We start from the raw sequence: 22635 nt of genomic DNA, 5'->3' as shown, positions 1-22635 counted from the left end.
ACATTGCCTGGAAGCTGGATCCGGCTATCTTTCAGAGCCTGATGACCTGGTGGCGTTCATGCCAGGTGGACCTCTTTGCGTCACGCCTCAACTGCCAGATTCCCCGATTTTTCAGCTGGCGTCCGGGTCCCCTGGCGGAGGCAACAGATGCCTTCCTGCAAGACTGGAGTCTGTTTCAGGGTTATGCATTTCCCCCGTTTGCCATGATACCCAGGCTCATGGCTCTGGTCCGGATACAGAAGGCAGAGGTCCTACCGGTAACACCATGTTAGAAATCTCATGTCTGGTATCCAGTTCTTCTGGAACTTTCTATGGATTTTCCAATCCAACTTCCCCAGACTCCTCTTCTGCTGAAGGACTCTTGGGACAACTTGCACCCTCTGGCTTGAGAGGGCAGTCTGACCCTTATGAGGTCCCGGGCCTTTCGGCAAGGGCTTTCTCCCTGATCAGGAAGGCATGGGCAGAATCTACAGTCAAGCGGTATAGGTCTTCTTGGAGAAAGTGGGCACAATGGTGTATGCAATGGCGTTTGGATCCCGTTAATAGAACGGTAGGCTAAACCCTTGTCTACTAATTCCGACAAGTAGTCGACTACATGGACAACATCGAGTATATGGGACTGCCTCTATGGTTGTTTTGTGAACATTACAAAGACTCATAGAATTTGTAATCTTTTGTTGTTACTTATTCTCTTAAGGCTGCTGAGCAATAAAATAAGGAAGAAAAAAGCATAATCCTCGTATCGGTGTCCTTAATACAACTGAAACTATCCTTCACAAAGGCTAGGAAATTTTATATTCATCCCACAACTACTTAACGCAGGACACCATAACACTTCCATCGCAGGTGCACTGCTCTCACGCACCATGTTCAGGCAGTAGAACATATATCATTACTATTCTGGCTAAATCTAAGTCCTTCTTCGCTTGAAAGCAGGCTTCATGGTCGTTACATCACAGATTTTAATCAAACTGTTGTACTTCACAGATACAATACTTTTTTTGTAGAGTAACCAGGAGTTCCAAAAGAAAAATTAGCTGCAACTGGAATGATTCTGCAGGCCTATCTATTTCTATCAAATTACCAATCGAGCACATCAGAAGTCCAAAATTGAGTAATGTTCATAAACACAGTATATTCTCGTAGTCCGCTTTTAATCCAAAATGTACAGTCCTGGGTAGTCAATATCCAGTTCCTCCACAGCAAATGCAGATGCCTTAGAAGAGTTCAATAACGATCCATTTTATGTAAACAGCATAATATCTTCAATTTTTGATACAGCCCTATATCTTCAATTATGATACAGACAGCACGTTTCGTCTGTATTTTGTCATACCACAACTTCTTCAGGGCTTTTTGTCATACCACAACTTCTTCAGGGCTGTCAAAAATAACCATTATGTAAAGTTCAAAGCGATATGGCCATCACAGTAGAAGCATTCCACAGAGGCTGCAAGTCCACTACTGTAAAAAAACAGGCCACAGTCTAAAATACGAACGATAAGGCCGTCAGAGTTAAGAAGGGTTCCAGCATGGATGAAAATCCATACACTGCACCTCAAAAACAGAAGCCAGCGAGTATGCAACTTTACTTTTGGCTATTTCTGTCAGACTATCATGCTGAAAATAAGCTGCACTTAAGGCATAGGCTTGATGGGGAAAAAAACACAAGACCCACATTTTATTTTAGTTTTTTATCTCTGAACATATGAATGTGAAGGCTCTGTATTTAACTGTGTTTTAATAAGCAAGGCAGTGGAGGTGATTTCTTTTGAATACAATGCTTTTGATATTTCACATTAGAAATGCATTTTCAAATGTATTTGCATAAGCTGATCCATAACCAAGGAACTTGTGGGCTTTTTAAAATTATTAAAAAGAGAAAATCAACAAATCCAACTAGAGCGTATTCTGATTCGGTGTATTACTTTTACATATGCAATATGCTTTAACACTCTCAAGGAAAGGCTCTTTCTTGTATATTGTATGATAAGAGTATAACAAATTATGTATCTCTCGCTCACTACCACCACCTTGAGTTTAGCAACTGGCATTGCAAATGCTGGACAAATAGAAAGTATTACCTTTCTTTCCCTTAGTAGCTGCTTATAGCCACTTGCACCCAGTGATAAGAGAGTAATGAGAACATCCAATGAAGGGGAAGCAGATGCTCGCCCTGAAATAAAAATACACATATTAAGTGAGTAAAATCACTTTTACAGTAAAGTTGCCTACTGCACTTATAGCTAGAAAATAAATATATTTACCTGGATACATTTTGCTAATCGCTTGTATAAACTCGTCATTAAAACCAGCAATAATAGCGCCACCAACTGGAACCATGAAGTTCTTGTCCAAGCTCTGAACAAAAGCGTCAATTCTGCCCAATCGAGCACCCTACAACAGAAATATAATGTATAGTTATGGCAACAAAAGTTTAAAACAAGACAAGATTGTTTTACATTCCTACAAAAGCATCTGTTCTAATAGAAATGTTCTTCTTCCAACAACGTTTTGCCTTCACAGCCAATAACTGGGTAACAATTGTCTGGTCAAGGACAGAATGCCATGGAAGTGTCTAGGTCACAGTAACCACAGATGACTGCCAACCAGCGCTGATGATAGACAAAGAGGAGTTCAAGCGTGACGCAATGTCCTCCCACAGGTGTTACTTACTCATCACTTCCCCTGAAGTGACCACTGCAGAACCACTGAAATGCACGCAGCAGAATGTAAACATGCTCAGTAACATTCAGTTACCTTCAATATGGAATCATGCTTATGAGAAAGTGCCTGTTAATTTACCTTTCTATAAGGAACATTTTAACAAATTGGTCACTCACCACATGGCTCCGGTACTGGCAGCTCCAACTTGCCCTTAAATAACGAAATATTACAAGAAGACCCCACAGCACCCTTACCCTGTCTGCAAACAGATAATCTCCTCCGCCTGCACCCGTGCTGGCTAAAGAGAAAGGCTGGTAGATGTGTCATCTAGAGGACAAGGACCCTAGGATTGAAAGTATCCATCATTACTGATACATCCACACCCATGGGCAGATTCCAGAGCATCCAAATATTTGAACAGATGGGAGGCAGCAAACAGCATTACAGGAACCCAGCAATCTAGCTACGTAGGATCTTCAGCAATGTGACTGAGATGGGATCAGAACTGGAGTGGGTACCCCTGACATTATGAATTGGAGAGGATACCCATGGCATTATGTCTGCAATCGTAAAGCAGAGTAAAGAATATGGACACTTTGTAAATATTTAGAGAAATGCACCAATTAAAGGAAACTAAAGCGGAGTTGTATTTACTTCATGGGCATGCACAACATTTAGCTTTTAAATGTTAGAAGTTAAACCATTCTAAAATCCACCAAGTAATGGATGCCCTGTTTTTTTTTTTAAAGGGACAGGTCCCCATAAATGACTATCACTGTTCACCAGAGAATTGAAGAGTTGTGTCAAACTTAGAAAATGATTTTCGACCGAAATCAGATTTCAAATGTGGGCTTTATGATTTTTACAAAAATCCCACTCTGTGGAACCTCAAAAAGTAGGAGTAAAACCCCTGACTATGTTTTGATTCAGGAAAGAGCTCGATGGCTTACACATTCAGAAGCTTCAGAACTTCTGGCAGCAAAGCCATGGAGACCGGGAGAGCAATCTGAATGGCTAAAGAGACTGGTGCCACAAAGGAAAACCATGGTCCAGATAGATCCCTCTCCCAGTCTTGCATTTGAAAACATTTCCGTCTATGTAAAAGAGGGGGGCATACTTGTCACGTTAATGGTATCATGGAGCACAAGAATAGTTGCTGACTAGCAGAACAAAAGGTACATAGAACTAAAACACTTGAGTACCTTCAAAAGGAAGAAAACCTGACAGACATCAATGATATTTCCCAAGTACTAGGATACAGCTAGCACAAAGATGGAGTGCATTTCTTAAAGTCACTAATACAATAAACGTTATATGTTAACTGAAGAGGACCCTTAGATCTTGATAGGAGAATTTCTCCTTTATTTTTAGCTTTTGTTAGATCAAACCCAGGTGGGCCTTCAAAGACTGTTTAATTCCCTCGCCCAGTACTGCAACACGAACATGCTCGAAATAAATGTCACCAAAACTAAAGCAATGACAATATCCACTGGAAAAACCAAAAAGAACACGTGGTTTATTGAAGGGAAGAAATTGGAAACTGCCACTGTCTACAAGTACTTGGGGGTGTGGATCGACCACAAAGGGAGATCCTCCGTGCACATAACCGAAATGCAGGCTGTTGCACGAAGCCTAGAAGGGGCTTTCATAAGAACAAAAAGTACTTTGCACTCCCAGGATTTAGTACCATTAACAAAACTGATTACTGCAAAACTAATCCCCACAATCTCCTTTGGCGCAATAATCTTTAAGGATAAAATGAACATTTGACTGGATCGAGCGCAATCGTCTTGGTATCGCAGGGTTTTTCGACTCCCTAATTCAACCGCTCATGCTCAAATTAGAAAATAATTCTTGCTATCCTCCCAGAGATGGATTATGAGTGCACGTTTTATCAGCTACTGCTTAAAAACTAAACAAGCCAGCGCTCATACCTTAAAGAGCTGTTTATGGACAGTCTTCAGCAACCCAAAAACATCATAGAATAAATATCTGACGTCATGTCTCGAATCCCTCGAGGCAAAAGACATATGGCTTTCTTCGCTGCCCACTGAGGCGAAAACAAAACTCTTAACTAGGCAAGCAAAAATTCTTTCAAACGATTTTGATGAGCAACGGGTTAATCAGCTTTTCCATGGCTCCTGGGCCTCCAAATTATACACCTCGAAAATCCTTCCACGGTACCTTGCATCCTCTGTGAAACTCCACATAAAACTTCAATTGATGAGATTCCACTTTGGTTTAATACCACTGATGGCATATAAGTTTGGCCAAGGCTACAGGAAAGAAGCATCTCCACAATGCCGCTTCTGTAAACAGGATGAAGAAAACCTTATCCATATCCTGTGCATCTGCCGGGAACTCCGAGCCCAAAGAAACTTTTGGTTGCGCCCACTCTGGCTCCAACAAAATATCAGGACTTGCCATGAAGCTTTAGACGCATGTATGAGGGGAGACTTACCGCAGTTAGCAGCGCGTTTTGTTACGTTTATTATCGAAATTAACTCCCTGCAACCCCCTTCTGTCAAAGTTTGAATTCCTTTTCCACCTGTGACATTTCTGAGCTCTTTTTTAATTTAATTAGCAACCTCTTTGTTTCTTAATTGATTTTTATATTGCCTTCTTTTTTAAACTTTCCAAACTTTTAATCCTTAAAGGCTATTCTCGGACTGTACATTGTGCAACGATTTTAATTAATTGTGAAAATAAAAATGTCTTTCTTCTTTCTTTCTTTAGCTTTTGGTAAACATATGTATTGTCTCAATAATGGCTGATTGTACATGTGCTATTTGAAAACTTTAAGACTAACAATCGAATCTATTTTGTATTATCCAGGTCTGACTTTTAGCAATTGGAGTCACTTTTTGAATTGATAATGCTGTTGTGTTTCATTAACCAATCAATTGTTATTTGTAATATTATATTAAGATTGTATAAAGGCAGGGAGTCTATGATGAGAGGTAACAATTCTCTTGGATTACTGATGTTTGTTCATTCAAAGGTTGATTTGTTATGGCTGGTTTTGTATTTCATTTCTATCTAGTCTTTGCACCAACGTTTTACTAACCTTTTGGTGTATCTATATCTATACTAATATTATAAAGAGAGCCCTAACCTTTGAGGCGGGTAATCTCAGTAACCACAGCACCAATCACAACACCCAATACAGCATTGGAAAGGGCAGTTGCAGCAGAAGGACATAGGCTATACAGATGGCCACCATATACATTTGAAAGGCAAAAGAACCTTGCCAGCAAAGTAGTCCCTTGTGGGCGTGGGCGGTGCGCGGCATGACGACAGAAAAAATTGTTCCTTAAACGTGTGCGTTGTGCTGGGGGCGTGTGCTGGGGGCGTGACAAACGACAATGGGCGCGGCAATTGCACGGGAGCAGGGGGCAAGACAAACGACAAGGGGCAAGACAAACGACAATGGACGCGGCAATTGCGGAATTGCAAGGGGCGTGGCCAATGGGCGCGGAAATTAACGGGAGCAAGAGCGTTCAATGGGCGTCTGAGTGCAGCTGGAGGCGCGCCAATTGCGCGGGAGCAAGGGCCGTGACAAATTACAATGGGCGCGGCAATTGCGGAATTGCACGGGAGCAAGGGCCGTGGCCAATGGGCGCGGCAATCGGCCGCCAACAATCGCGCCACATTCCTAAATTATGATGCCAATCACGCACCTGGGCGTATGCGTTCAATGGGCGTCTGCGTTCAGCTGGAGGCGTGGTAAGTAACCGTTCGCTCTACTCACTTGTGGGCCTGCACATTGTGCTGGGGGCGTGTCACACATACTGGGGCCGAATGCAGTGTGTGCCTTGTGCCGGCGGCTGACGCGACTAAGCAGCCCTGCTGGCACACTAACCTTGAAACTGACTGCACTTTCCCGCACGCGCAGCGTCTCTAGCGCGACCTGTCACCCACTCAACTCTTCATACCCGGCAACGTCGGGACGGGCTGCTAGTATGAGATATTTTAAGTGACGTACGTTTTAATATTGTTTTTTTAGCCCTGATGAAGTCCATGTTGGACGAAACGCGTTGGCTGGGCTGATGCGTTTGACTACAAATAAAGAATAATTAAAACTAAGAAATCTCAAGACTCCTTGCACTCCATTTTTGCATGTATTTTGTGGATCCCATAACATTTTGTATAATTTGGGGGGCGGGGGGAGTTGTTTACATGCTTGTGCATAATTAATGAAGGAATTACGTTTAATTGTATGCTCCTTATCAGAATCTGCTTGCTTTATTACCATTTACACATTACATCTCCAAATTATTTAATCAAATGCCACTACCATAACTCTAGTTAGCGCATCCAGTGTTCTACTGCGGATTTGCTCACACCTGAAGCATTAATTCTAGTTTTTAATTTGCTTCCCTACATGGATGTTCCTTCCTCCCTTATCTTCATGCCAACAGGTGCAAGTAAACACTACAATACAACACTGAATATAAACTGCCTTTGTCATAGCGGATGGCTATAAAAAATGAGACAACAGCATATCATCAAGCTGCACCGCAGCATTATCCAAGTTGGAAATACTACGGCCAAGAATAAGAGATTTTCCGAAAACACCAGAGGTTCCATTCCCCCATAAACCACTCTCTCTGTTGCCATGTACCAGTCCATGCTGCAACACACACTACCAATATCACAGGGAGTGGCGATGCCCCTCCTTAAGGCAGAGTCACAACACACAACCACCAGTCCCAAACCCACAGTTCTCTGACATCTAGATGTAGCCAGTTGGTCCCCATCCAAAAAAGTACTAACAACTTGAAATTGAAAGAAGTTATCGTCTACGTTTGAGAGTAATGCCCCTAATGTCTCCCAGACAAGTCAATCTGAAACATTCCCATATATTTGGACAAAGGTGTCTTCTTCTCCGTTCTTTCTCACTGTGCTGCTTTACTTACCCCACCAGGTGCAATCCAAAACATATAAACTACAGTCTATGCAATAGCTTAATCTGTATCAGCCTAAAACTGAACTTATCAACCCTTCTCTAGGATGTAGTAGTGCCTTCTTCCATTTCGTGTCATCCAGTGGACCCAGGTACTTCAGTAATTTGGATTTCGAAGGGCCCAAGTTGTCTTCGGAGTTTTTCATAATTGTCTTATAAATGATAGAGATTGTCCGGACTAATACGACCCTCATGTCAAGAGGCGAGAAGTTAAGGTATATCAGACCAGAGGAATACACAAGGTCATGAGCTGAAGGACATAGCTGTAATTACTTGTAGTAGACTCACCAGCACAAGCTGTGATCAATTTTAATTGGGTAAATTACCATTCTCAACCAAGTGAAACATCTTTGAGATTCTGATTAGATTCCTCTTCTTGAATACTTCTTCTCAAGAGTGACTGCAAGGAGCATGCCACATTCATAGAGGGGTAACCAGTTTCCAGCTGGCCACTATTCATGCCACCATCAAAACCACATTACCTTACCTGTAGACATAAGCATTCTGGTAAGACCTCACCACTTCCAAGAAGCAAGTGTAGGTGGGATTGAGCATGCATCATCATTCCATCTGATCTCAGGGCACATGACGGTCATTAATCGTGGGTAGCTGAGAAGTTGAACAACAGCGTCTGAAGTGAGTTTGTGCAACCTCATGGTTGAATAGTGCCTCCGGTGCTAGTATTAGGCATGAAAAAATGGGATGGCTCAACTAACCCCTCCGAACCAGGGCATCAATACATATTCCAATTATTATAACAGGGATAGGTAAGTACCTTATGACTCATTGGCCAACAATCCTTTACCCATTGTTGGACTGCCTATAACAGGCATATACTTCCCTTAAATATTATTTTAAATACCCGAAGTATCTGAAAGTTTATTTTTTCCCCAAGAGTTTCTCAAGCACTTGTTAATCAATTCCATATGTGCATGATTTTATAACAAACGTGTCTACTGACAAGGCCACAAAACTGATTGGCCGAAAATGGTTGACATTTCCCCAGAGGGACAACTTTATGAAATATGGATTCATTGTTCACTTAAAACACTCTGGCACCAAAAAGCATTAATCAGGCCTTGGTGCTACCTCTTGGTGCTAATTTAGCGGCATAGCAAGGCATGTGTCAAACCTTTGTTTTAAATTTTGTAACACAAGGACCGGACTTCTATAACTGTACCAAAACCATGAATTATGTAAACACATGTAATAAAATCATGCACATAAGAAATTACTCAATAGGTGGTTGAGTTATGTATTCTGAGATATATTCGGAGAGCAATCACCCCACAATAGATATCTAAATATCAAATGTGTTTTAATAAATGATTTGGGGGATTCAATATAGCGTTTGTCACATAACAGAGGAAGATGGGCAGCTCCACTATTTTGAACAGGACTGCACTATACAGTAATGAGTGGAGCAGTTTTTTGCCATGTGGTGCCTCCTCCTTGAACATTACACCAGCAGCACATCCAGTTTGCATTCTTGGAAACTAGCTTCTGTCTTTGTGTTTACCATCCCCAGTAATTTAAATTCAGTTCTCACATGCTTGAAAGGACAGTCATGCAGAGGTCAAATTTTCCAGATACTGAGCAGCAACAGAAATGATGCATCACATTGTATTTCAAAGTAGAGTTGCTGCCATATATGTTGAATCTGCAATGAGCCTGGGGATGGTGTTCCACGCATTGGCCATTGTAAAGTTGTATGACATCTGCATACAAGGAGATTTCCATTGTTGACTCCACCTCACCAGCATACCCTATCAAATCCAACATGTCATGTGCTTCAAAGCCAAGTCAAAAAGCAGTAGGGACAGGAGTCACCCTGCCTAAATGCATCAGTACAAGATGAAATTGTTTTTAGAGCTCTCCATTCACCTTCGGTTTTGCTACTAGTTTAGTAAACACATTGAATCAGGCCTAAAACAGCTATTCCAGAACCGGACATTACAGTGTATCATCAATCTGTCAGCCACAGTGAGCCAGCAGCCTGTTTGCCAATATTTTCACAAATACCTCGACCTCAACTGTAAGCAATGTGATGGGCATGTTGGAAGGTGTAATTCTCTCCCAGCTAACCCTGCATACGCAGAAAGGTAAAAATTGCCATTCACAGGTCCTTTGGGAAAATCCCAGATTCTCACAGATCTTGAGGAGGAATTCTTAAAGGCAGCCAGCATGTCCTAATATCAATGTTCAGATAACTAAAATTGTTTTATCATCATGTAAAGATGGATGAGGTATCAGTCTTTTCAAGCCAGCATAATAATTTGAAATACTCTACCCACTCCCACCGGGACAGCTGCAAACCCATTATTCCAGGCTTTTTCCAGTAGCAAGCTCGACTGGTCGAATTAGTCATTGTGGCTTTAGCTGTTACTGCAGTTTGCCTGGCCCGTGCTCTTCCCCACTGCATTCCCGGAATCTCCTCATGTGAACACCAGCTCGTTTGCATACAGAAGGCTGCTGCAGGGGATGAGTGAAGCGTGGGGAGGAAGCTATAACTCTGTCCTACCGCTCGCCTTGAAATAAAATGCAGCTCTGTTAAACTCCGCCATTAACCGAATTCAACTTCACTCACAATTAGAACACAATCCGAGATGGCTGAACTTCTGCACTTTCAATTAAATGCAAAATGTAATATATAATGGAACATTTCTGCGTGCATGCTCTCATAGAACGTACATACATTAAATAACGATTAGCATTTTTGTCAATTATCGCACATTTTAATGATACAGGACTCGAGTAACGACTGAAAATATAGTGAACAGAATGCATGATGTAGCTACATATTTTTATAAAAAGCTTCTGTTGGCTTTGCAGGCAACACAAATGAGATTAAGATTATGAATGTAGACAAGCGGATTCTACACAAAACTGCTCATCACTGATGCCTAGAACCTCGTTTACAATTTTTTTTTGTTACGTAAAAATAATTCAAAATCGGACTGTGTTCATTGAAAGGTCAGAATGTTTATGTGGCTTTGCTTCTTTTCGATTAAGATCATACCTGCTGGATGAGATGCATGCATTTTGAAGACTGTATCCCATATGCATTGTTAACAATATGAGGAACTCCATATTTCGCACATATGACAGCCAGTTCCTCGATCCTACAAACAAAATCACAAAAAACAGAATGTATGGTCTTAGTTAACTATTTTCTTTCCTATCCAGCAGTATAACTTTCACACAATTTGCAATAACGTGTGTGCCATTAAACTAGCCCAGAGGTTCCCGTCCTGCATATACTTTATGATCAGAGTTATGAATGTAATCCTTATTGGTAGCGGAAGATAGTGCAATTTCCGTCTGATAACTGATTCGGTTCGGTTCTAGTTCGCGCTATATAAAAAACTCTGCAAAAAATATAAAATAGTTTAAAATGTGGTTTTTGAAGGACTAGCTGTGCCTCTAACGTTCAATTGTTGAACATTCATGATCACCTTGTTCTCGGATGGCATCAGAAGTAATTATCTTAGCCTGAATGAGTCCAAAACAGACTTTCATTACTTCTGATGCCATCCGAGAACAAGGTGATCATGAATGTTACATGGATTTTGATAAATATTTATTTCGCCCTTCTCCGTTTCTAAATCCTTAGTGTGGTTAAACACCACAAGAGTTGGCATAATTATGGTAGTCAACTGATATCGCTGGATTGTAAAGTGTAAGGGTTTAACTTTTAATTTAAAGAGTAGAGGCGATAAGCAAAATTTTTGTGGATTTCGTAAAATACATGTACTTGTACAGACACTATTTAAAGGTGTGATCGATCATGCACCATCCTTCTATTTTCCATCGGGGCAAATGCCAGTCATCAATTATGGCTAATTAAGAGGTCCAATAACAGTGTCTGAAATGAGAAGGTACACATCCTAGAATAGTTCTAAAATGAAGCTTAAAAAATGGAGATGGTTAAATTAACCACTCTGTAACCTGAGCATCGATACATATCTCAATGGTAATCTCAGGATGGCTAAATAGCTTATGACTCTTCAGCCAACAATTGTTTAATCACTGTTAGACTGCCTATAATTGGCATGTACTACCTTTAAATCTTATTTCAATATTATGTTTTCTAGACGGATTCTGGTCTGTCTGTCCTATCAGAAGGAGCTAAGCCAGATCTCAACTGCCTGACACTCTCACCTCTTCATCAGGACTGGGTCATCAGGAGTGCTGAAGGCTGATGGCAGATCAAGGTACAAAATCGAGTCAGGATCCTCTTTAGCCAGAATATCTATACTAGAAGTTTACAGTGCTAAAACTGCAGCTTAAGTTCTTCAATTACACATAAAGTGTGACTAACTATTAGGTAACTGCAAGGCTCAACAAAAGCAGTAGTCGTAGGCTTTTGAACCTCTTCAGGAACTTCAGTAAATTATAATGTCTGATGTCTATTGACAATTGTTTGGAAAAAATACCCTTTTGTAATAAGGGGGACACAAGTCTTTTTCAGCTCTTAAATTGACCGAAAGGAAGGATTAATTACTTCATTAACTACTGGTGAAATATCTTCTGTACAATCGTTGTTAAAATAGTGAGGGCGGGGATCATCAGCAGCAAGAGGCTGGTTTCAGCAGTTTGACTATGGATATGACAAAGTCAAGGGACATCTCTCAGAAGGAGAATATGTAACCATAGAGGGAAGCTTTCCATTTGCATCTGGTCAATTTTAACAACTATATTGAGTTAAAATCTTATCGAAGGTCATCCTAGAAACACGCTCAGAATGTCCTGCTCATCAGGAAACATTAAAGCAATTTTTCACAAAAAGTGTCAATTTCATGGAATCAACTTCTAGCAAGGGTTGGTAGTTGTGAAATCGGTGACAGAAATCAAAAAAGCCTGATCACAGGAGGAGGAGTAATCATAATCCAAAAGACGGAAAACAAACAGATTATCTTTACTGCAGACCGAATATTGAGATTAGAAGGGCTTGACAGAGGATAAAGTTAATTGAGAAGTACATGAAAAAGACTCCAATGTTTGGTATGTATCAAATAAATTAACAGGAAAAATATAACATGAAATTCCATATGCTTCACTTGCAAGTTTTCTCTTAAGATCTGCAAGACACTTGTTTGTACCGGAAATGTAGGTTATCTCTGCAATCTACATTGGTCAACCCAGATCGTCTGAACTAAACAAAATATTAACTTGTATAAAAAGCAGTTATGATTCACAAATGACAGAATTTGTCAGTGGCTTGCTTAATACACATGAAGCGTATGCAGTCGAACAAGAAGTATGGATACAAATGCAGGTATTTTTTTCTTTTACCTATCAGGTACTCTCGGAGCAAAACATGATGTAGTGGAATGAACACAGAGAACGTTTTCAGCCCCAAGTTCCTGCAGTTTCTCTTCCACAGCCTTGAGGTCGGTGCGCAACTCATCTCCTTCCAATATGTTCTCTATCACCACAGGCTCAAAACCTACATCACAAAGCACATGAAAATAACACCTGAAAACAAATACCATTTGTACATAACACAATACCAAAATGTGTTGCACAGAAGTGTTGGGGTGTTTTGAATAGCAGAGAATACAAAACGATGAAAAACATAATGGCAGATGTGGCTCTGGTTTAACCGTGAGGCATTTGAAATTCTATTTCCGGTCCCCAAACAGTCTGTTCCTCATGAGAATATTATATCGTACTTTGGATACTCAAGGGTACACTGGCATCCCTTCTAAGTTAAGTGAGCGGGTGTTGTTGGGTTTGCAAACGTGGATATGGTTCACTTATCGAGGATCGTGTTAATACTGGTGTAAGGTTCTTTCCTGCTCACTAATGAGTACCCTGTCAATTAGCGGCAGAATCAAACTGTGCATCCAAGGTAAACCCAAAGAAGCCTCTCGGGTAGGGATTGCGTAGCCACGCCCCTCCCCTTCCACAGGTGCGTCTCGCGGCTAGTTCCATCATTAAGAGGCCAATTAGTGTAATTTCCGGACTGACGCTGAGCGGTTGGGAATAAAGGTGTTGAGTATTGCATCAGGAGTAACACTGTCACCGCACAGGTGTGAATTTCCTGTCCCTATGTCATGGCTGTCCTGTTCTCCCCCACCCCAAGTGAGGAACGAATGATCAAAGAGTATCAAAGGCAGCACAGGGTTAGGGTAAGAGGGACTCTTACGCAAACACAAGTTTAGACCTTTTTGGCTGGACCGTGCATTATTCTGGGACACTAAAGACGGCTGCGTAATCCCCAAGGGCCGGTCACAAACGTCCCCAGCGCCTTCAGAATGAGGAGATACTTTGCAACACTGCAGCTCACTTTATTTTCACACTGAAATCCCTGTGTGAAAGTCTGGGGGGAAATAAGAGTCGGACCTCAAATTACGGGTTCTTCCGTTAATTCCACATTTCTTACCAGACCCTCGTGGTTCAGCTCATAAAGGGCAGGATTTGTTTCCATCCTCAAAGTTAATGACATCCCAGCTATTGGAAATGCGGCGTTGTGCGGGCGCATTTCCCGGGTCACTCAAAACGAGGGCCTCGGTGATCGTGTTGAAAACATTAGTGCCTGAAAAGGAGCAGGGGGGCCACACCAAGCTCTCCGAGAGGCACCTCCCACTTGACACGATGTCAAGCTGTGTCACGGTTCTGGCACGTGCAGGGATCTCCTTCTATCCACAGTAGAGCCTCGGAGCGCTGGAGTTTGGGTGAAGTACCCGAGTCCGAGGTTTCACCCTCAGATACGAGTCAGAGTCAAACTGTCACAATTTGTAGTTTGGGCTCAGTGTTCCAGTCGGTCTCCGAGCCCTGCTGGGTACATACCGGGTGAGTAGCGCGCCCTTTGCCCTGTAGTTGGACAGTCCAGGCCTTGCACTGACATCTCTATGGCGTCTTTAATCTTTGTTTCAGCTGGAGAATGTGAGCTCTTCAGTTTAATGTGCTGCACTGGACGGTCGCACTCTGTCTGGTGAGCAATAGGATAGGCGAATATATAGTATATCCGTGCCATGCTCCAGACACGAGGGGTGTTCAGTCCGATGTGCACTGCTGGATGCTTACATGTCTTTTAAAGCTGACCAGTGCTTTGATGTTTTCGCTTCCTTCAAAGCATCTACAAAGCACAAATAAAACCAATTAAAATAACTTAAAAATATGGTACTCAGCGTTTTACACCTAAACAAAGGAATCACTTTAGACCAGAACCAGTAATCCAGGCTGCACTGTTTCTGTTCATCGCTATCAGACTTAGGAGGCATTGTGTTTCCTGAATACCTTATTTAGGTGTGAAAAGCTAAAAACTACGTCTTGAGCATATTAGTTTAATTGTTTCCATTTGTGCTTTTTAGGTGCAGAACCTATGCAGCTTTTCAAAGGGGGGAATTCTGCCTACTTCTCTACATTTAGGCAAAATGAGCAAAAAAAGCTGTAACTGCAGTTACAGCTGGCGGCATGAGCAGAACCCATGCCACCTCTTAAAGAGATCGGGCCTACTATTCCAGGCGCGAGGGGCCAACTCTGAGGAGGGATATACATCCGACCCCTACCTCACACTTGCTATGCTCGCAATGACGAGGATCTGACGTTTGGAAAGCCCTACTTGAGTCATTCTGAAATCCGTAGCCAGAATAACATCCTGTGCATGTGAGGAGGAGGTGCAGAAAGGTTGGTAGAAGACGAATGATCAAGCTTGCCGCATATCATGCTGGTATCGTCACCCTTTCATGCAAAACATCAGGATTCCAAAGGTTATTCCTGATCCAAGAGTAAATAAGGAGACCTGGTCAATAACCTTTCTCTGTGCATTGACACTAGCTGGCAGAGACACATATGAAAAAGGCAAATACTGGGTACAGGTGTATTCATTTTGCCATGCAGCCTCAGAGGTCGCTGATCGGACAGGCACCGCCGTATGAGGTGAAATGTTCATCTGATGACTGGAACTCTCTGGTTCTGCCCAGATAGAACTACAATGCTTGCCAGACATGTCTGGTATAAAGACAAAGAAAATACAGGAATATAATTTGTTTCACTGAGGGGAAACTATCTCAGCACAATTGGCGCAAAATAAGAGTAGACACAAATGGTCACCCTGTCTGGATGAAAGACTCAGATATGCAAACAGCCTAAATATCATTAATGCCCCTCAAGGAAGAGATGGGAACTAAAGTCTCACTCGCTGAATGTTATGTTTCAGAGTTTAGTCATAGATGTAAGAGCACAACATTGGCACTGCAGGTTATCTGATTGGGAGAAAGGGAGGAGTAGCTGAGACGCTACTGTATGGCTTTGCTGAGGATTAAAAGATTGTGCCCTTGATCAACTCATGTAGGCACAAATCACCAGCAGGTAGACCTTAGATATATCAAATTCAACACCGCATCAGTCAGGTACATTAAAAATAGACATGACGATTGTTAATGGTTGAGTAAATTACTAGATATGCAAGCCCAGGTCAAAGTGACACCATCCAGGACACAGGTATGAGACAGGTTCCGCAACTGTCAATGCCCTTGAATTTTTGAAGGACCCTCAATACCAAAGAGTGCGGGTGGGTGGGGATATAAAGGAACTTACTCAACAAGTTGATCATTAAGCGATTGGCCCCAATCGTTTGGCTCTACCAACCAATGAAGAAAGCTCTAGCATTCAAGTTGCATTGGGTTGTTAGAAAGCTAAACAAATAAAAGGCACACCTATCTGAAGTCACCCTCTTGGAGGAAAGGGGAGTGCAGCACCAACTTTTGGGACAGCATTCAGAATTAATACCCTGCCAATGTCATACATCCAAAGCCCACCAGAACGTTAGTGCAATCTGTGACAGAAAGAGGAAAGTGCAGCCCCATTTGATAGCACTGTTCTATCATCTGAATACATCATGCACACATCCTCTGGATGATCATTGATGGAAGACTCTCAAGGACAGCATCATCATGTTACATGGAGCGATGAATCAGACTTATTTCACAGAGCACAAAGAAGGACCTCCAGATATTCTCCCCAAACTAGGTTGGAAGAGGCTTTATTATACTGGGAGTTCAGGAAGGCAGAAGAAGCTGCAAACCACAGATCAGGAGGCGCAAGCCTAGAATCCACCAGGCAGCACATTATTTAGCTGTACTTAATTGAGTTGGGATTAGAGGTTTTGGGACTAGTACCAGTGCTCTGCCAGATGGAGTTGGAATGGACTGGACAGGGAGAACTTTGAGTCATGCATGATTATCTATCCCTATGCACACAGTCCAGAAGGCCCAAAATCAATTCTGACAAAGATGTGCAATCCGTATAAAGGGAGATATTATTTGTTGACGAGAGAAAGCCCTTGACAAATAGGTGTACGTGTACTCAACAAAGTCATAAATTAAAATCATGACGGATGCAATTAGCAGAAATTTTGAATAATTTATAAGGAAATCAAAATTCAAGGAAGTCGGAATGAATAAAAGCTGGCTGGGTGTGACCTAATCCTCAGAAGAGCCCTTATCATGCAGTGCTAGATAGAGGTAACAATTAACATTTGGATGAAGGCGGCCTTTTAATTGGGAGGCACACACATGACTACATTCAGATACAGGGGAAGAGAATACATACACATTGCAAAGCCACATTTTTGTTTATTGTATTATTACAGAGTTACACTCAAGTAGTGTACATTTTGCAATCATCTTGCAAAGTCTACCAAACACAGGTGGCTGTTGAGCTGAACATGTGCCACTGTCAAACTTTTTAACTTTTGGAGCATAAGGAATTGATGCTGATGGTACAAATATAGGACCAACACCTCCGCCATATTGAATATGCTATTTACCAGTATGCATCTGTTCTTGGCATGTAGGGCTGCTGACATTCATATCTATAGCATAGATCGCCGCCTAGTGTTGGGTCCGGATGATTGCACATTGTTGTCCTGGAAGAGTCTTCGAAGTATCACGAGATAGGTGGCTCCTCCCCTGGACTACAGTGCGCATGGGCATCGACTCCATCCCCAGATTGTTTTTAGCCATTGTGGCAAAGATGGAGTGTAATAGTGTAAGCGATGGCCATGCTAAGAGTAAGTGTTAAAAAGTCTGCAGCCGCTACAGGCGCCGGGGGAGGAGGGCGGGCGATATGAATGTCAGCAGCCCTACATGCCAAGAACAGATGCATACTGGTAAGTAGCATATTCAGTTCGAGGCATGTGGGCTGCTGTATTCATATCTATAGCATAGAATACATAGCAGTCCCTCCATTAACGGCGGCCGCCTGTGCCAGCTGCAGAAGTCTGAAAAAGCGTTTTAAGAACAGCCTGCCCTACAGCTGCCTGCTGCTTGGAGTGCACATCTACACAGTAATGTTTAGTAAATGTGTGTGGTGTAGACCATGTGGCTGCTCTACAAATATCTTCCAAAGGGATATTACCAAGGAAAGCCATAGAGGCCCCCAACTTTCGGGTGGAGTGGCCTCTTGGAGGGACCGTTAAAGTGCGCTTAGCCTTGTGATAGCAAATCTGAATGCACTTAACGACCCACCTGGCTATACCTGCTTTGGAAATGGGGTTGCCTTTGTGCTGGGCTGAGAAGGCAACAAAGAGTTGTTGTGTTTTCCTAAAGTCTTTGGTCCTATCGATGTAGTACATCAAGGCTCGTTTGACTTCAAGAGTGTGGAGCATTCTTTCGGCAACTGTTTCTGGGTTTTGAAAGAATGCGGGCAGTTCAATGGTCTGATTGACATGGAACTGCGAAACCACTTTAGGAAGAAATTTAGGGTTAGTGCGCAGCACCACCCTGTTGGAGTGAATTTGAATGAATGGCTCTTGTACAGTGAGCACCTGTAGCTCACTAACACGTCGCAGAGACGTAATGGCAATGAGAAAAGCCACTTTCCATGTTAAGAACTGAATCTCACATGAATGTAGAGGCTCAAAAGGTGGGCCCATCAACCTGGTGAGGACCACATTGAGGTTCCATACAGGAGCTGGCGGGGTCCTGGGAGGGATGACCCGCTTTAGGCCCTCTAGGAAGGCTTTAATGGCAGGCACTCTGAAAACGGAGAGGTGCTGCCTGTTCTGGAGATAAGCCGCTATGGCGGATAAGTGTATCCTGATGGAAGCGTATGCTAGATTGCATTTGTAAAGATGTAACAAATAGCAGATGATGTTGGCAGTGGATGCATCTAGCGGGTTGATGTTGTGTGTCGCGCAGTAAATGACAAACCGCTTCCATTTTGCTGCATAGCAGGCTCTGGTGGTGGGCTTTCTTGCCTCCCGTATGATATCCATGCATTCAGGAGGCAAGTCAAGGTAGCCAAACTCTAAGACTTCAGGAGCCAGATCGCCAGGTTGAGCGGTTGCGGATCTGGATGCTAAATGTCGCCATGGCTCTGCGTCAAAAGCTTGGGCGTGAGGTGTAGCCTTTGATGTGGTACCACGGAGAGTTCTAGAAACGTGGTGTACCATGGCTGGCGTGCCCACGTTGGAGCAACCAGGATGAGTGTCATCGAGTGTTGCCTTAGCTTTCTTGCCACCAGCGGTATGAGAGGTGCTGGGGGAAAAGCGTACGCAAATCTGCCTGACCAGTTCATCCATATCGCATTGCCTTGCGACTGTGGGTGAGGGAACCTGGCGGCAAAGCTTTGGCATTTTGCGTTTTCCCTTGTGGCGAACAGGTCTATCTGTGGATGACCCCACTGCTGGAAGTACGGGCGGAGTACTGATGGATGTATCTCCCACTCGTGCATCTGGTGGCTGTACCTGCTGAGCAGGTCCGCCATTTGATTGTCTGTGCCCGGGAGGTGTTCCGCCATGAGGAAGATGTTCCTCTGAATGGCCCACTTCCACATGCTCTGAGCCAGATGAGACAACTGTGGAGAGTGTGTACCTCCCTGCTTCTGGATGTAGTACATGGCTGTCATGTTGTCCGTCCGGATCAACACGACCTTGTTGCACAGATGTACTTTGAATGCTTTCAGTGCCATGCAGATTGCCATCAGTTCTAGGTAGTTGATGTGCATCTTCTTTTGCTGAATTGTCCATAGTCCCTTCACTGTGTAGTGGAGTACATGAGCTCCCTATCCCTGGAGAGACGCGTCCGCCGTCAGGATGATCTGTGGGACAGGCTCTTGGAACGGTCGGCCCTTGCAAAGGTTGTGTGGATTCCACCAATGCAGAGAGTTGTATGCCCGACCGGTGACCAACACTAGGTCTTTCAGCTGTCCCTGAGCCTGATTCCACTGATGCGCTAAGCATTCCTGGAGCGGACACATATGTAACCTCGCGTGCGGGACTATGAAAATGCAGGAGGCCATCATGCCTATCAACTGCATGAACACTCTCGCAGGAAGCGAGTGTTGCGGTTTGAACTGTTGGATTAGCGACTGGATGTTGTTGATTCGCGCTGAAGTTGGCTGAGCCGTGGCTGCCAGAGTATTGATTGTTGCACCTAGATATTGCCGCACATGGGCCGGCTGAAGGTGCGACTTGGGATAGTTTAGGGAGAAGCCTAGACTGTGAAGAAGGTGAATGGTGTGGGACATGTCGGCGGCGCACTGCTGGGCCGACTTTGCCTGAACCAGCCAGTCGTCCAGATAAGGGTAGACATGGATGTGTTGTCTCCTGAGGTGCGCCGCCACTGTCGCTAGACATTTCGTGAACACCCTGGGGGCCGTGGTCACTCCGAAAGGAAGGACCTTGAATTGATAATGCCGATTTTGAATGGTGAATCTGAGGTATTTTTTGTGGGATGGATGGAGTGGAATGTGGAAGTAAGCATCCTTGAGGTCCAAGGTTGCGAGGAAGTCCCCCTGAGTGAGTAACGGAAGAACTTGCTGCAGCGTTAGCATGTGGAAGTGTTCCGAGAGAATGTATTGGTTTAGGGGCCGTAGGTCGAGAATAGGCCCGAGGGACCCGTCCTTCTTTGGGATCAAGAAGTACAGGGAGTACACCCCTGTGCCTTCCTCCTCCACTGGCACGAGCTCTATAGCGCCCTTTTGCAGCATGACAAGAACCTCCTGCTGCAATAAGTTCAAATGCTCTGTGGACATAGGACGGTGTTTTGGTGGTATGTTGGGTGGAGTGGATGTGAGCTCCAAACAATAACCAAACTGGATAAGTTTCCTGACCCACCTGTCTGTGGTGATGGATGTCCAGACTGGCAGGAACTGCTGGAGTCTCCCCCCGACCGGTGTGGAATGGTCGGGGGGCAGTGACAGGGCGTCACTGTTTGTTGGAGGCGGAGGAACGGGAGTTGTTGTTGCCCCTGCCTCTGCCCTTGGCGTTGTTGCCCCGATAACCTCCTCGATTTTGTTTGGGGTAAGAGGATTGCGCCCCACCTTTATTGAATTGTGTTTGCTGGGACATTCGGCCTCTGGAAACACCCCTATTGCCTGAGCGACGAAAAGTGCTCCCCCGAAACTGTTGGGATTGGAGAGCTCCCATGGACTTGGCAGTCTCGGTATCCTTTTTTATTTTTTCCAAGGTGGTATCCACCTCAGGACCAAATAATCTGTCAGGGTTAACTGGCTGGTTGAGGATGGTAGTTTGGATCTCAGGCTTAAATCCAGAGATTCTGAGCCATGCTTGTCGTCTTAACATCACACTGGTGTTAATTGCCCTGGCTGCAGTGTCCGCAACGTCTAGTGCACACTTAATTAAAGCGTTGGAGATGAGCTTCCCTTCCTGGATAAGCATCTCCGCAGCCTCCTTATATTGGTCTGGGAGATGTTGCAACAGGGTCTCTAGTGTGTCGTAGTGTGCCCTGTCGTATCGTGCCAAGAGCGCCTGCGTGTTAGAGATACGCCAGATATTGGCCGCCTGAGCTGCTACTCTCTTTCCCGATGCTTCTAGCACTTTGGACTCTTTGTCCGGGGGAGGAGCTTCACCAGTGGTTTGCGAATTCGCCCTCTTGCGGGCATTAGACATGACCAGGGAGTCCAATGGCAACTGGCCCTTGATGTAGGTGGGATCGCCAGGTGCCGGTCTGTACTTTTTCTCAATTCTAGGGTTGACCACACTTGCCTGTGTGGGCTCTTTGAAAATGTCCGCAGCATGTTGGAGGACCCCCTTCAGCATCGGGAGGGTTTTCACAGTCTTTTCAGCTGCTGAAAAAGTGTCAAAGAGGAAGTCCACCTCCACAGGGTCAGCATGTAGTTCAACGTCGTGATTCTTAGCTGCCCTTTCAATCAAGGCATTGAAGGCCGCAGAATCCTCAGTGGGAGATGTTTTGATATTGTACATCTGAGGGTCAAGGGTGGGTTGCTGATCCCCCTGGTCACCTGTGTCCACCCATGCGTCCTGTTGTGCATCAGGATCTGTGTGGGCCGGGAAGTTGTATTCCTCATCTTGATTCCCAGCATCCTCGGCATCGGAATAGGTTGGCGAGGGCGTGGCAACTCTTTGAGTCCGAGGAGTCAGTGGTTCGACCAAGACCGGTGAATCAGAAGCAGGCCTTTTGCGCTTCAAAGGAATGGTATACGACTCCAAAGGCGTCGTCGCCGTAATTTTCCGCTTGTAAAGCGTAAGCTTCCCAGTGTCGGCATCGATGAAACGTTCCGACTGTTCCTCCATCAATGGTGGACGATGCGTCAAGCCCCCAGCCAGGAGAGTAGGCTTCGACCCCGCAGCACTCTGCGATTTCGCTTCGGGCGCCACCCGTGGTGCGAAGGCCTTCGGCGGCAACGTGAAGAGGAGAGGCGTCGATGACTTGGAGGTGGGGACCGACTGCTTCGGTGCAGAAGGCGTTTTGGGGTCTTCTGCCGAAGCCTTGTCCCTGATACGCTTGAGGGAGTCCGAGACCTGTTTTGTGAAGGAAGCGGACGGCTTTGCCGATATGACAGACGACCTCGGTCCAGCAACGTGTGAAGACTCGAGCGTCGATGACTTGGGCTGTTCGGTCCGAGGCTTGACCGTGTTGGCGTCCTGGGCAACCGCTTTAGGGGCACCAATCTTTGGCTCGATGCCCTTGCTGGTCTTCGGCTCGACGCCCTTTTTGGCCCTTGGCTCAGCGCTCTTGCTTGGCACCGGCTCGACGCCCGACCCGGACTTCGGCTCGACGCCCTTG

General features: G+C 44.2%; 1 protein-coding gene across 2 annotated transcripts in view; it reads right to left on the bottom strand.

Moving 5' to 3' along the window:
- SEPSECS (Sep (O-phosphoserine) tRNA:Sec (selenocysteine) tRNA synthase) overlaps positions 1-22635 on the bottom strand; it is a 339266-nt gene that overhangs the window by 147838 nt on the left and 168793 nt on the right. For both annotated transcript variants that reach the window (XM_078678380.1, XM_078678381.1), the window contains 4 exons: positions 12929-13082; positions 10653-10755; positions 2268-2397; positions 2085-2176 (listed from right to left, as the gene is read on the bottom strand). In XM_078678380.1, coding sequence (XP_078534506.1) covers positions 2085-2176; positions 2268-2397; positions 10653-10755; positions 12929-13082 — 479 coding nt within the window. The remainder of the gene's footprint in view (positions 1-2084; positions 2177-2267; positions 2398-10652; positions 10756-12928; positions 13083-22635) is intronic.

Source organism: Lissotriton helveticus, chromosome 2_2 (genome assembly GCF_964261635.1).
Source record: "Lissotriton helveticus chromosome 2_2, aLisHel1.1, whole genome shotgun sequence".
In the NCBI taxonomy this organism is placed as follows: domain Eukaryota; kingdom Metazoa; phylum Chordata; class Amphibia; order Caudata; family Salamandridae; genus Lissotriton; species Lissotriton helveticus.
Note: the sequence above shows the minus strand (reverse complement) of the source record. Positions and strands in the feature narration are given on the sequence as shown.